Raw genomic sequence first — 13,891 nt, 5'->3', positions numbered from 1 at the left:
CATAATACGTTTAAGTGGTATGGGCATTTATATTTTATTGATTTATTTTCACTCGAGTTTTTTGTTGATCATGTAACTTCGAAACTTTTGCTGGATTATTTGTTATTAGTGACATCCAATAAGAAAATTATTTTGATCTATACTGTTCATTCTACATACAGTATTTTTTTTTTTTTTTTTGTTTGACATTTGTAACAAAAACAAGTGTATAAAAATAGTTTAGTAATAAGTCATTAATAACTAACACAAATCTATCTAATGTATGCTTTCTTCAAGAGTAATGCTATGTGCATGCTCTGTTGTGGTTTTTAACTTTAAGAAGTGTAAATATTTTTATTGGAGCTGGGTAGGATCCTGGTTTTTCCCATAAAACTGGAACGTGTCTTTCCCGAAAAGTTGAGCAGGAAATAAATTTTTCCCATTTCTGGATTTTTTTTTCTGGTACTATACATTTTCGTGTTGAAACTTCTTATAAAACTATTTGCAAGCTAAGAACTGCACTCTAACCTGATACAATACACGCGTGCTATTTGAAAAGACACCATTTTTTGCAGTTAAAATTCAAACTATTAATGATGGCGTAGAAATTATTCACAAGCACAGTCATAAACAATCTCTTTATTCAGCATATTAAACATAAACCGAAAACATAATCAAAGTTATGTCAATTAATTCTGTCCTGAAACATTAGTAGAATGAATCTGGTCCACGAAAGAAAATAAAAATTTTAGAAATATAAAGCCTGTGATAAACAGTTATTTGTTTGTTTGTATCATATACAAGTTTTGGGAAGAAAAAAAAACATTGTCTTTGACTATGGACTACATTAACAAAAAAAGTGGTAACTGTTGAGCTATGAACAAAATGTGAACATGGTAGTTGAAACAATGTTTAAATCTAAAGTTTCAATTATCACCATGTTCACACAATAGTAACTTTCTTTCTGTATTTATCTATATAGATGTTACAAAATGTATTTTTAAGCAACATATTCAACCTTTAACGTAAATTTAAGTTCCAGATTCGAGTGAAAATTTGTCCCACATGCGAGGGTCATTCAATAAGTAATGAGACAAATCGATGTAGCTAAAAAATGGTTTTTTTAATCAAAATAAAATTTTACCTATTTTTTAACATAATCCCCTCCAACACTTATACACTTGTTCCATCATTTCTAAGTTGCATATGTTCCTGACATAAAATTCTTTTGGCTGCTTTCGGAGCCACATTTGCACCTGAATCTTGACTTCGTTGGAGCTGAATTTTTTGCCTTAACGGGACCAAACATATGAAAGTCTGAGGGGGAAAGATCTGGACTGTAAGAAGTGTGTGGAAGAATCTCCCAGCCCAGTTTTTGAATGCACTGCGTTATCTGTGCTGTATGCGACCGTTCATTGTAGTGAAGAAAAATCACGTTTTTCAAAAGTCCACTACGTTTAGTGGGAAATACAGGCTTTATTTTGTTTTCCAGAATATCAGTGTAATTTTGACTGTTAATTGTTCGTTGGTCTTCAAGAAAATTGCATAAATTGTTAGTCCCAGAAAAGTGTAAGCCTCACTTTACCAGCAGATGACTGGGTCTTGAATCTTTTCCGCGTTGGAGAACTTGTGTGTTTCCACTCGAGGCTTTATCTCTTCGACTCAGGCTTGTAATGGTGAATCCATGTTTCATCGCCCATTACAATTCTTTGAAAAAAACTGTTTTCAGTGGAACATCGAGCTTTCAACTGTTAACTGATTTAAAGCCTCGTTTCTTTGTGGGCGTCTATAAGTTGTCTCGGCACCCATCTCGCGTAGGTTTTCTTGTATTACAGATTATTTTGAATTAAGTTATGGACAGTTCCAACACTTGCAGACACTTTTGCAACTATAATTTCAACAGTCATTCTTCTGTTGTCTCGGATTATTGCGTCAATGCGAGATTCAAAGGAGGAAGTGGCTACTTCGACTGGTCGGCAACTTTGCTGCTTAGCACCGATACTTTTGTGGCCATTTTTAAATTGTTCTACCCACTTGTGAATGTTCGAACGTTTTAAACAGTTGTTCTCATACACTTTTAACGTCCTTGTATGTATATCACTACCTTTTACACCTTCCGCAACTAAAAATCTAATCACGACACGTTATTCTTCCGCAGTGCAATCCTCAATCAGACTTGACATTTTGAACTGACTGATTTATAGGTTATGTATACAAAATTTTATTGAACACCTGATCAGAAGTCATTGCAAGAATGCCAACTTAAACTTTTGAAAGTTTCACATTTGTTAAATAAACTGTTTTTGAGCTACATTGATTTGTCTCATTACTTATTGAATGACCCTCGTATGTTTGTAATATTACTGAATGGGTACATGGCCGTTGAAATATTTCTCTAACTAGTGAATAACTTGATTTAAAAGTGTAAATACGAGCTATTTTTGAAAATTAGACTTTTTATTTTAATTTTGCATTTATCATAAATGAAACAAGATTGGCCTTATTTTGTAGTATTATGCATTCCTTGAATATTACCTGCCTCTATCAATGTATAATTATTAGATTTTGACTTAACAATAAAAAGGGCTACATTATTCTTTTCAAGTAGTATGGAAATTTTTGTAACTTTTAACCCCAAGTAATTCCTAATCCCATTCCGTTTCCTGTAGGAATTTTTTTCCCCCTCCCAAAATTCCCTAGCTGCCCAGCTCTGTGCAGTAAAATTTGATACTTATATTAATGAATTTAACATATGCTAAATATAAAAATTCTTTGTTTGCATTACCTTACTAACTGAAAGAATATTTAAGCTGTGTATTAATAAATCCCTGTTATGGTACCTAAGTTTTGGAAATCACAATTTATAATTTATAATATTCCAATATGATTCTTATTCAAACAAATTCTACTAGTTTATATATAGCAAAATTCTAAAATTCATAACCAAAGTCTAGTGATGTTTGTTGTATTAAATGTTTAACTATCAGTTTTATTTCTTAAGCTTACTTAAGATTAACAATCCAGTGTGCTATTTTTTAGAATATTGGAATGTGCCTTGCCGTCAGTAGCTGATTTTCTATGAAAATTCAGCACACATTTATGACTTACCAGCTTTTTAAGCTTCCATTTGGTTGTTGAGGTGGTGTTTGTGTTGTTATTAATGTTGTTATAGCTTACTGCAATTCATAACACGGTCTGGGCGAGGTGAAATTGTTTTGTACATATTTATCTGCTTGATAACGCTGACTGTGGAACAGAACTAACCAAGTTTTTGTGTTGTGTGCTGCCTCTTGTGTTTCGTGTCGCGGTTCGCGCAGCTCTGGCCTGGTGCGTCTTGCGGAAGAGGCTGGATTGTACGTTGGCACGCCCCTTCCATTTGTAAACACTTGGTCCGTGCACCCAGCACATGCTAGCACAAGTGCACCAGTATGCATCATGCATCTATGGTGGAATCTCATCGCAAACTCAGTTTGGCTCTTCATAATCAAATTAAGTTTTTCTGAAGTTTATCAAATGTAAAAAATTTTGAAGGGTTGTAAATATAACAAATTAAAACAAATGCAAGAATTAAAGTGAGCTTTGTAATAAAATTCCACTGTAGTCATCTTTCACCCTGAGTGTTCCGGGCACCAACCTTTCTGATAACATGTCTTATTTATTACAATCTCTGCTCTTATTTTTAAAAAAAAATCTTGTATACTGAACTTATAAATTCTCTCCATGAAGCTGATCACAATTTTTTTCCTTCAATAAGGTAGAGTTTTGAAAATTATTAACTCTTAATGTGAAATTGAAATCATGTGATGTTAAATGTTTCAAATTAAATTTTTTTATAAATATAATCATATATGTTTTAAACTTTTAATTCATAAGATTAAATTCAGAATGAGGTAACTGAAAAAAATTAAGTGGTATGATAACCTTTGTACGAAGACAATGATGTAGTTGATTTGAGTACTTTAAATGAAACTGAACAAGTTTTCTGGCAAAATTGTGGTACTCAAATCTTGTGTTAGTTGTAAAATTTTTTCTAAACCTGATGTTTTCAACACATAAAATTTTGCAATTTGTATCAACGTGATTGGTGGCTGGAATATTGAGATAATGGTGTTGAGCATGTGTCTATAAGTCCTGCACTGCTAAACCAGATGTTTTAGATGTTTGGTTTGTACAGTATCGTCATTGCATGGACAGTACTAACCTCTTAACAGTCTTAACATAAAATCTACAGCAGGTCAATAATTAACTCACGGAACTGTGTAGCTGATTTTTGTCCTTCCACAGCAGTTTCTTGCAGGTGTAGCATTGGATGTATACCAGTCATAAAATTAGCACATGAAGCTTGCAGCAAGTGGTCATAAATTATGTTTGTGTACAGGTTTCAACACTCCAGACCTCTGGCTAGTTCATCATTGGTCTAGAGTGCACATACAGGAACACTTGAAGAAAATTGTTGGGCGCAAAAAAAATATTATAAGTTCGGAAAGAAGGTTACTGCAGATGATTTAGTACTGAAATAACTTCTCTCAAACAAAAACTGATTTTAAATTTATTTTTTTTATTTATTAATCCCTAACAAAAATTAGCAAATCACAATGGCTGCCATCTTCCAATCACAAAACAAGTACATGTCGAAAAAACAAATTGGTCGTATAAAACATCTGCACTGACTCAAACAAACACAAATTTCTTGTTCGAGGTTACCGAAGATTGAAAGTTATATACTTTTCGCAAGTAAATCCCATGGTTGCTTACAACTCACGGTACAAGCCGAAGGTCTTTGTCCTCGGTACAATGGAAAAGTTACTCTCTCATTGTTTACCGACGACTGTAGTCACGATTATAATTACGTCCATAAAGGTTTTTTAAGTTCAGTGTAGTCGAACCACAGCTGCAAAATTGTCTCTTCACCACATTAATATATTACTTGTGAGCCATCACCCGACACACTATACTTTTCTCAGATGTTGACTGAAGCCACGGCCACCCTTTGTCCTTCAAGAGGAAAAAAAATGCACTCATGAGACGTAATCTCTGACCAATCACAAAAATGCACAGACAAATATCAGTCAATCGTGGCACATAGCAACAGCACTTCGACTAATATCAGAGTCTTTCTCGTGCTTTTTGTAAAGCTCTCGTCTTATTTTTCAGGTGGCTATTGTAATTTATTTTTTTTTAATATAGAATATATAATAATTTAATAATGTATGGCGAAATATAAAACAGTATAAGCTGATATTTCTTTCTTTTTCTACCCAATGCATCTCTTGCACTGTGAAACATCTTTCTTCTGTCAGCCATATGGACAAAAGACAATTTCCAAAGCTATCAGATAAACATTCTTGATGGCTGTCGCTCTACTGGTGGGGGAGGAAGGAGAGGGTGGCGAGGGCAAGCCAGCATCTGGTGGTCCACTATGTATGATCTGCCAGAGCATTTCAAGGTTGCTGAGTTCTGATGCTGTATGTCTGCATGTATTTCCAACCTCATCTATTACAAGCTTCCTTCTCTTCGTCACACCATGTTTTGAATGGCAGGCATTTCTTAAACATGTGTCTGCATGCCACTTTTCGAATCTCTTGTCTGTTGGATAAACCTAACAAGAGAAACTGAAATACATTACTTTAAGATGAAACTTATAATAAATCTCAAAACCCTGTTTATTTCCCAACAATTTGAATTGAGGGGCTTCGAAATTATGGGCTTCACACTTGCATTGTGCTCTGTTTTACAGATGTGGGCTTGTTTACCCTTATTAGTGTGATGGCAGTTTTAAATTATTTTTAGCTGACTTGTTCTCTTCCCTGTAAAACATGTTTAGCCGACTACACAAGTGTTAGTTATGCCCCGAACAACATTGTTAAATAATACTTTCAGTATATGTACTCTTGAAAATTTATATCAGAAATAAATCCAGAGATGAGATCGAGAAATTTTCTATCTCAAATCATTCTCAGTGTTGTCAAGACACACATATGATTAGTGGAAATGGGTAGAGGTGCAGAGAAGAGCTGTGTAAGATGTTAAAATGTTTCTCGTGACATCAACGTATTGTGTGTCAATGTTTCAGTTTTATCTTAGGATTTGGTTGGCCATGTCAAGAGCAATCTCTCTAGGGAGATATATTAGTGCAGCACTGACGTCTATCACAGGGCCGACAGAAGATGTGTAAAGACTAACATTTCAAAGTCTAGATTGTGACTTGGTTGTCATTTACATTTTTAAAAAAAATATATATATAATGCTTATCATGAGAGGAAGTGAAAGTGGATCAAATAGACCATAACTTTGTTGTGGCTGGGGGATTCGTCTGTGATTAAGTGACTATTTAATGGGCGCCACCATTCCTAGGGACACAGACCCAACGGGGACTTTAGCTCTCTTGAGTGTGATGTCGCCCATGTGGAAGCGTGACTCTTATCTCCCTTAACATGCGTACCACAACCACCTGAACCCAGCCTGCACCCAATGTCAGGCATGCTAAACTAGTGAACTAAGTAGGCTCTTCTTACATCCCACACACTGGCCTACAGTGGGAGATAACATGTGGACAGTTGTAATTGAAAACACAATAAATTCGTTATTGGAACTTTAATATACGTCCTGGCCTAATAAAGTTTTTGATAAAGTTCAACTGTTTAAACACCTAGCGGCACGACCGGTTTAAGTGAGGTCCAGCCACCTTGTGGCCAGAGACTAGTTGCGCATTAGTTTCAGAACTCCGGCAAGCAGATTACTACTTTAGTATTGAAGCAGCCAAGCCCCTGAGGTAAGCTCCGGGGATAAACAAAATGATTGAGAACTCTTAAGAAAACGGATTGACGAGGATCAGTGACTGAGTAAAGTTGAAGTCCCCAGAGTGCCAGAGCATCTTACCTCGGGTGGCGATGATGAACGACTGGGGAGAGTGATGGCCGCTGAGGTGCTTGGGTGCCAAGCTGAATAAACCGTTGGGTTGTCCCCGAATCATGCCGTCAACATACCTGTTCAACATACCAGGCTGTTCTTCTACAATCATAACATAGTTATTTCAAATACAAAAACATTTATTTGTTATGTATTAACATTACAGTGTTCACTATTTAAAATATATTGACCTTCTGCAAGCCTCAGTCTGCTGTGGCAAAAAAAGTAGCTTAAAATTCTAAAATTGTAAATAATGTTAAGATCTCTGAAATAACCTGTGCCCTTGGAGACCAAAAGACAAAGATTTACAATATTATTTATTATTTATTAAGGGAACAAGGCATTGACTCTAAGGCACCCTCTTGCGGTAGTTCGTAGCACTAGTCGCGAGCTACTCAAATGCGGCACAGACACGTCACTGGCGGGAGGTTCAAGTTGTTAGAGAGGAGGGGGGTTGAGGGGTGGTGGCATATGAGGCTCTGTGGAGTGAAGCCCTGGATGACGTCAACTTACGAATGTTGAATATTCTCTTGGCAATATTTAGATTAACACGTTCAGGACTGGCATGTTAGCAGCGATACAGGGAAGAAGAATTTTTAAAACTTCACCCATATCGTCGAGACTGTCGTGTCAAACTTTCTTTGGCATGTGAAAGATGTTGTCAATTGACATCAAGTCCCAAGTGTCACATAGCTCTATTTTACAAATTCACGCTTCCTTTCACTTCTTTTTGTTGTGCTATTTCTTTCCAAAAACTTTGTGAAAATTTGCATAACTTTTCTTGTTCTGCAAAATAGAACTAGCCAGTTAGTTTTGTCTGTAAATTAGTTTGAGCATTACACTTAAAGCAGGCTCGTTTATATCTTGTGCTTCATGTTTTCTCAAGAAACACAACATTTTTTATATTCTGTGTGGTGTCTTAACCCTGCACACATTTGTTTTTATTTTGTATATATGATAATTTTGTAATAGGTGTTGTAAGTAGAGTTGCTGGTGGTATTGCTACATGTTTTGCTTTTTTTATTTTTTTATTTTAGTTTTCTATGTGGCTTATGTTTTTTTCTTTTGGTAGCCACACCATCCCCTACTAAGTTCGGACTCCCAGAATTACTTCTCGGCATTAAATCAAGGAATATTTTTGAAATAGCTTCTTATATCACAACCAACTTTGGTAAGTTGGGGTTGCATGACTTTGCTGTAGCGAATTAAAATATTAATAAATTTTTATCATTATTTTCATACAGGTCCTAATTTATAAAGTGAATATATTAATTTTACTGTGAAAGACCCATGTTATGTTATGTTATGTTATGTAGATAACTGTAGTTATGGAAAAAGTATTTTAAGAATGTGCTATTGAAAAATTCATATTACAGTTTTTCTGCTTAAGACACTCAAATTGCATTTTATATATATATATATATATATATATATATATATATATATATATATATATATATATATATATATATATATATATATATATATATATATATAGTTTATGAGTTAGTTAACTTTCATAAACCAGTTGAAACATTTTGTGATACAAAAATAAAAGCACATTTTTTTTAAGAAACTCTTTTTAAATATAATAATTTACCTGTTAGGTGCAGAATTAGTTAGTATATAGGTAATTGGGTTAAATTATTTGATTTTGGTGATGGAATAACAAATTTAATTGCTAAATAATGTACAGTATTAATTTTGGCTAAGAAAGAACTGTTTGCAGTACTGTGCATAAACAAACAAGTAGATGCAATGCCAATTTTTTTATGTGTACATGCATGTTGCTTATTGGTGTAAGAATATTTTCTGTTAGTGTTGAAGTATTTATTTATCTGGTTTTGGGTTGATTACATATTGCCAAATAAAATTATTGTAGTATTATTGCTTACTGCCAGTGTTTTGTTGCAGTAATCCATAAAAGTACGTGTATTTTTTGTTTGCAAGTCACTGTAGTAATTTTATGCTCTCATTGTGTTGTATGCAAAGTCACATTACTTAAAGTGTAAGTAATAGACATTTTTCGAGAAACTTTATTGATAAATAGAATATATTAGTAAAAAAAGTGTGGTTTGTGTTTAAATATTTTTTTAATACTTTGGAAAATATTTAACTATTGTTTATAGTGTTTTAAGATTTGTTTATAAATATTATTAATAATTTTAAAATTTTGCTAACTAGACAGAGCTATTAATTTTATCTCTTTCATTTTATTCTTGTTATCAAGCATTAAATGTTAGATTTTTTTTAGTGTACAAGTTTTTTTACTGTGTTGCTAGTTTATTTATTTTTTTTAATGAAATAATTTTTGGTAAGTATATGTCTGGACATACGTTTATTGCAAACAATTAAAATAAATTAAAGAAAATGTAATTATTTGTTTGGCTCATGTGCACAGAGTGGTAAAGTAAACATGAACTATTAACGTGTGTATATCCAAACCAGGACAATCATTAATTTTAATGATATACCTATATATATTCAGTGTTGTTAAGTAACGAATTACAAGTAATCGGATTACTTGTAACGATTACTTTTCAAGTAATTTGTACTTGTAACGAATTACATTTAAAAAATGTAATTCGTACTTGTAATCGGAATACATAACATTAAATGTAATCGATACATTAAGGTAATCGATACTTTATATTTACTTGCCGTTACTTTTATTCTCGGAAGTATAATGAATACAATTAAGAACAAGATCATACAATTTTTGTATTAGTAAAGTTTATAATTTTACGCTTGTAGTGCTACGATCGTATGCACAACATCTATGATCAAAAATGAAGATCCATAGTGACTTGCAGTGTCTCCAACATTACCCTATCCTAAAATCTGCATTTTTAAAATTTAACACATCGCTACCGTCAAGTGCTCCCGTTGAGCGTCTTTTTAGTGTTGGTAAAGATGTTTTTGCCATCAAGAGAGGGAATCTTTCTGATGAGAACTTTAAAATGCAATTGTTTTGTAAGGTCAATTTCAAAATTTAAAGAGTGTTACTTTTATTACAAGTAGCTACTTGTATGAAGTCTTTTGATGTTATTCAAGCAAATTTGTCCTCAAATATTATTCATTTAATTAAAGACAATAAATTTAATCATTACATGAAATCTTTTTTTTAACAAAACATATATGTATGTATGTTTATTAACGTAACAAAGTGTAAAAAAAATTGAATCGTAGGTTAGTTTTAAAATGGTAGCGGAAAGTAATTGTAATTGTAATTGTAATTTTACTGATTACTTCTATATAAAGTAATTTTTATTTTTAATTAGTTACATTATCACCACAGTAATTGTAATTGAGCCCAATTACTTTTTCCGAGTACTTTTAACAACACTGTATATATTTCAAAAAAATATTTTTTACATTGCACTAAATAACAAGATTCATATAATTTTTGTTGTTCCAAGATAACAATTAATTATTTGAATCAAGATTTTTTTAAATTGTATTATTTTAACATTGTATGCAATATTTATAAACTGTTATTTTATTGTGTTATTTTAGTTTATTTGCACACAACACTAAATTTTCTCTTTACAGATTAATTTTTTGATGCACAAATCATGAGTAATTTAACATTTTATTTATTTATTCTGCATGGAACACAGAGAAACCAATTTAATTGACTTTTAATGCAAATATTACTCTTTTGAAGATTTTAGTTGACCTAGTTTACTCAAAATGGCCACTGTGTTTTGGTGTGTAGCAGGCAGAGATTAAGCTGGAGGATTTGGCTCTGCTGCCTTGGTTTTTCAAATACTAAGCCGCAGCCAGCAACACAGCTTCTGTGTTGCATTTTATGATGCAACGTGGCACGGGACCTCATTTTGGGCCCTTGTTGCCCATGTGAAACAATTAGTTATTCCCAGCTGGTACAGACTGGTTGCTATCAACAAATATAAGACTAAAAAGACTGTTTCATAGCATAAAGTTTGGGAACGTATGATTTTGTAAATAACTTAAAATCAAAATTCATACCGCAAAGGAAAAAAATTGGGAAAATTTACAAAATGACTGAAATAAACTCCCTTTAGTTGAACGTAATGTGGTTACGGACGTTAGTTTCTAAGTCTGTTGTTTAAAGTACATATTGCATTGCAATACTATAGTAATGTTACCAAGATATCAGTGCAAACTTGTGGCAAACAAAACAACTTCCTGCTATCGTGCAGGAATTTTTATAGTTTAACATGTGGTGTTTAATTTGCAAACCTATTTCAAGCTCGATGATGCATTGCTGGACTGGAAGCTTAAATTGGCTTACAGGAAGCTTTTCTTAAAAGTATTCGTTAGATTGTATTAAAGTTTCCAAGCAAGTTTTACCCTGCAAGTCAAATTCAAGGCTAGCCGTTTGTGGGATTGGAGCCTCCTTGTTGGGATTTTTAATATTTTTGTTTTAATTTAATTATAGAGTTGAATTACTGAAATGTAGCTTCATCAGGGCATAGATAACATTGTGACTGTCCTAAAAATTAATCAAAATTAGCTTTTAGTTTTGTCTTAATTGTAAACATAATCAAAAGTAATCAATTATTTTCTCATTTTTTTCTTGCACAAGAAATAACTTTATTTATTATTTTTATAATTTTTTTATGCCATGTGTCATTAGCAGAGTCATTACAGACAGACACTTGCCACACAATTTACAGGTGTATTTGGGGAAGGAATCGTCAGGTAAAGCATTTTTCGAGAATTTTCATAAAGGGATTTCAAGAAACCATGGTCAACCAATATCAGGCTGAAAAGACTGGGATTCAAACCCAGGTCCTCCCAAATGTGAGTCTTAACATTTCACCGTTACGCCGCCTCGCTTGGCTACACATTCATTCTGCACCAGTTACTGGATTTTGTGGCCTTGATGAGCTTCGATTTGTAATATATTTGAATATTTCATCTGTAAAGTTATTCACGGAAAGATATAGCAGTGTCCGCATGAAGCCAGCTTGCCATGTGTGTCAAGCCCAGGCAACAGAGAGTATTCATTTCGCGATAGGCTAACATCAAAACAACTATACCTTCGTACCGCTTCTGCGATTGGCCAACATTTTATCCGGGGAACTGTGAGCCAATGGGAAACACTAAACCAAGAAAGTGCCGAATTACGGACAGCCTAGTTGAGTAGCCAATGGACAGATGTCATTTCTGCGAGTATTTAAAGGATTCGGCTTGGTGTTCTCCGCAGACCTGTCGAGCGTGGCCCTGGAGCCGGACGTGTCCCCGCGCGGGGGCCAGGAGCGGCAGCGCACCCCCGACAGGAAGTCCCCCGGGGAGCGCAGAAGCCTGGGGGGCTGCGATCACCCGGTGCTCCGCCCGCTGCCCGTCTCCCTCACCTTCGACATGAGGTGCCTCTCCCGAGTTGCCGCGGGCAGGGTCTCGCGCTGTTGCTGGGGTTTCTGCAGACTCGCAAAAGCCACCTAAGTCCCTCAAAAGAATCACTAAGTATAGAAAAAAGTTACTATAGTTGCTTAAGGAATTTTTCTGTAAATTTATTCTTATAGTTCTCTTTCATTAGTTGTTTTCTCAAATTTTCTCAACAGATATTTACTAAATATGATCTAATAGCAGTAAAAGGTCCACGAAAATGTTCAAGGTTATTACTTCTTACATAAGAGTTTTCAGCTCAAAAATAACGTTTATTAAATAAATTGTGAGAAAATTTTTACACCCAGCAACAAATGTAAGAATATCAGAAGAAAAATTTACTGTAAAATTCCTTTATCAATAGTAATGAGTAGGAAACAAATTAACAAACTCAACTTGTGAGACAGAGCCTTAAAACATCAAAAACCATTAAAAGTAGAAAAGGAGTCACTTAAAACCCCAAAAAGTCACCAAATTTAGAACATATCACAAAATTCTCTCAAAATCTAAAACCTCTTTAAAATATTATAAAAGTCACAAAAGTCACATACGACCCTGAAACATTATTATTCCTTTAGTATGATACAACAGATTAGTGTATGTTTTCTTCGTTATATTTTCTTTATAGGAATATGAACCTGATGTTTTAGCCTTTCAGGACTAAGAGAAAGGTAACACAATAAGATAAAAAATATTCAAACTGTAAAGCTAAACTTTAGCAATATTTTCATTAGTTTGTGAACTTGTTCAAGGGCATAGATAGTGAGGGGCAATTGTGGGGTCATGCCCTCCAGAATCAAATATTATATTCCAATAATAATAATTACCGTCATTAACTGGCTTAGGTATGGCTAAATTTGTCCACTTAATGTGCAAAATTAGAGTAAACATGCAATAGGACATAATTATTAGCTGTGGTAGTGAAGGATTACTTATAACATAAGTGGAAAATTTTGAATAAGAATTTCAGGTTTTCAAAAGTCATTTGAGGATTCTCAGGTAGCCTAAAAATGTGTTTTCGAGCATCAAAGTTTTAAAAATTTTCTGGAGGAGGACCACGGGCCTTTTGCTTGCTTGGGAGGTACTCTGCACCGCTAGACACCCCAGAAATAAGTCCATCCAAAATATATTCTTATATGTATCTCTCTTCACCCCCTTTCTCATCCACAAATCCTGGCTGGGCTCTGGGTGTAGGATATCTGGGATGTTACATTTGCAGGAACGTGCAAGCAATGACTGACATCAAGACGCACATAGGCTACGCCCGCGCTTGGGTGCGACTTTCCTTGGAGAAGAAGTTGTTGTCACGACACCTGAGGTCTCTGCTAGCGGACAGCGCGCTCCTCAGGTACTGATTCGCTTCAGTTCTCACCTCTCCTCCCCCTCCCCTCTTCCTCGTCCTGCTTGTCTGCCAAACTCCCAAGTGTTCAACCTAGTCTCAGTGTTACTTTATCTTTACAAGCCATCGTAGAAAGCAGTTTGTGTGAGGAACTTCAGCAACAGGTTCAAAATTAACAGTGTAATTCAAAAGAGAAATTTAAAGCATATACATGTGCCATAGAAGATATGGGGGGGGGGGGGGGGGTTTGTGGTTTTTTTTTATTATTAAAAAAATGGCAGATCAATATTA

At 34.3% G+C, this 13,891-nt stretch overlaps 1 protein-coding gene across 2 annotated transcripts in view; it reads left to right on the top strand.

Annotated features, from left to right (window-relative positions):
• The window catches only part of LOC134531870 (DENN domain-containing protein 5A), a 160,993-nt gene that overhangs the window by 128,859 nt on the left and 18,243 nt on the right, over window positions 1–13,891 (top strand). The window contains exons 15-17 of one of the 2 annotated variants that reach the window (XM_063367875.1): window positions 7,961–8,059; window positions 12,083–12,242; window positions 13,481–13,609. In XM_063367875.1, coding sequence (XP_063223945.1) covers window positions 7,961–8,059; window positions 12,083–12,242; window positions 13,481–13,609 — 388 coding nt within the window. The remainder of the gene's footprint in view (window positions 1–7,960; window positions 8,060–12,082; window positions 12,243–13,480; window positions 13,610–13,891) is intronic. The other variant, XM_063367876.1, reaches the window with a different exon arrangement.

Source organism: Bacillus rossius, chromosome 5 (genome assembly GCF_032445375.1).
Source record: "Bacillus rossius redtenbacheri isolate Brsri chromosome 5, Brsri_v3, whole genome shotgun sequence".
Taxonomy (NCBI): Eukaryota; Metazoa; Arthropoda; class Insecta; order Phasmatodea; family Bacillidae; genus Bacillus; species Bacillus rossius.
This window is presented reverse-complemented; position numbering and strand designations above follow the sequence as displayed.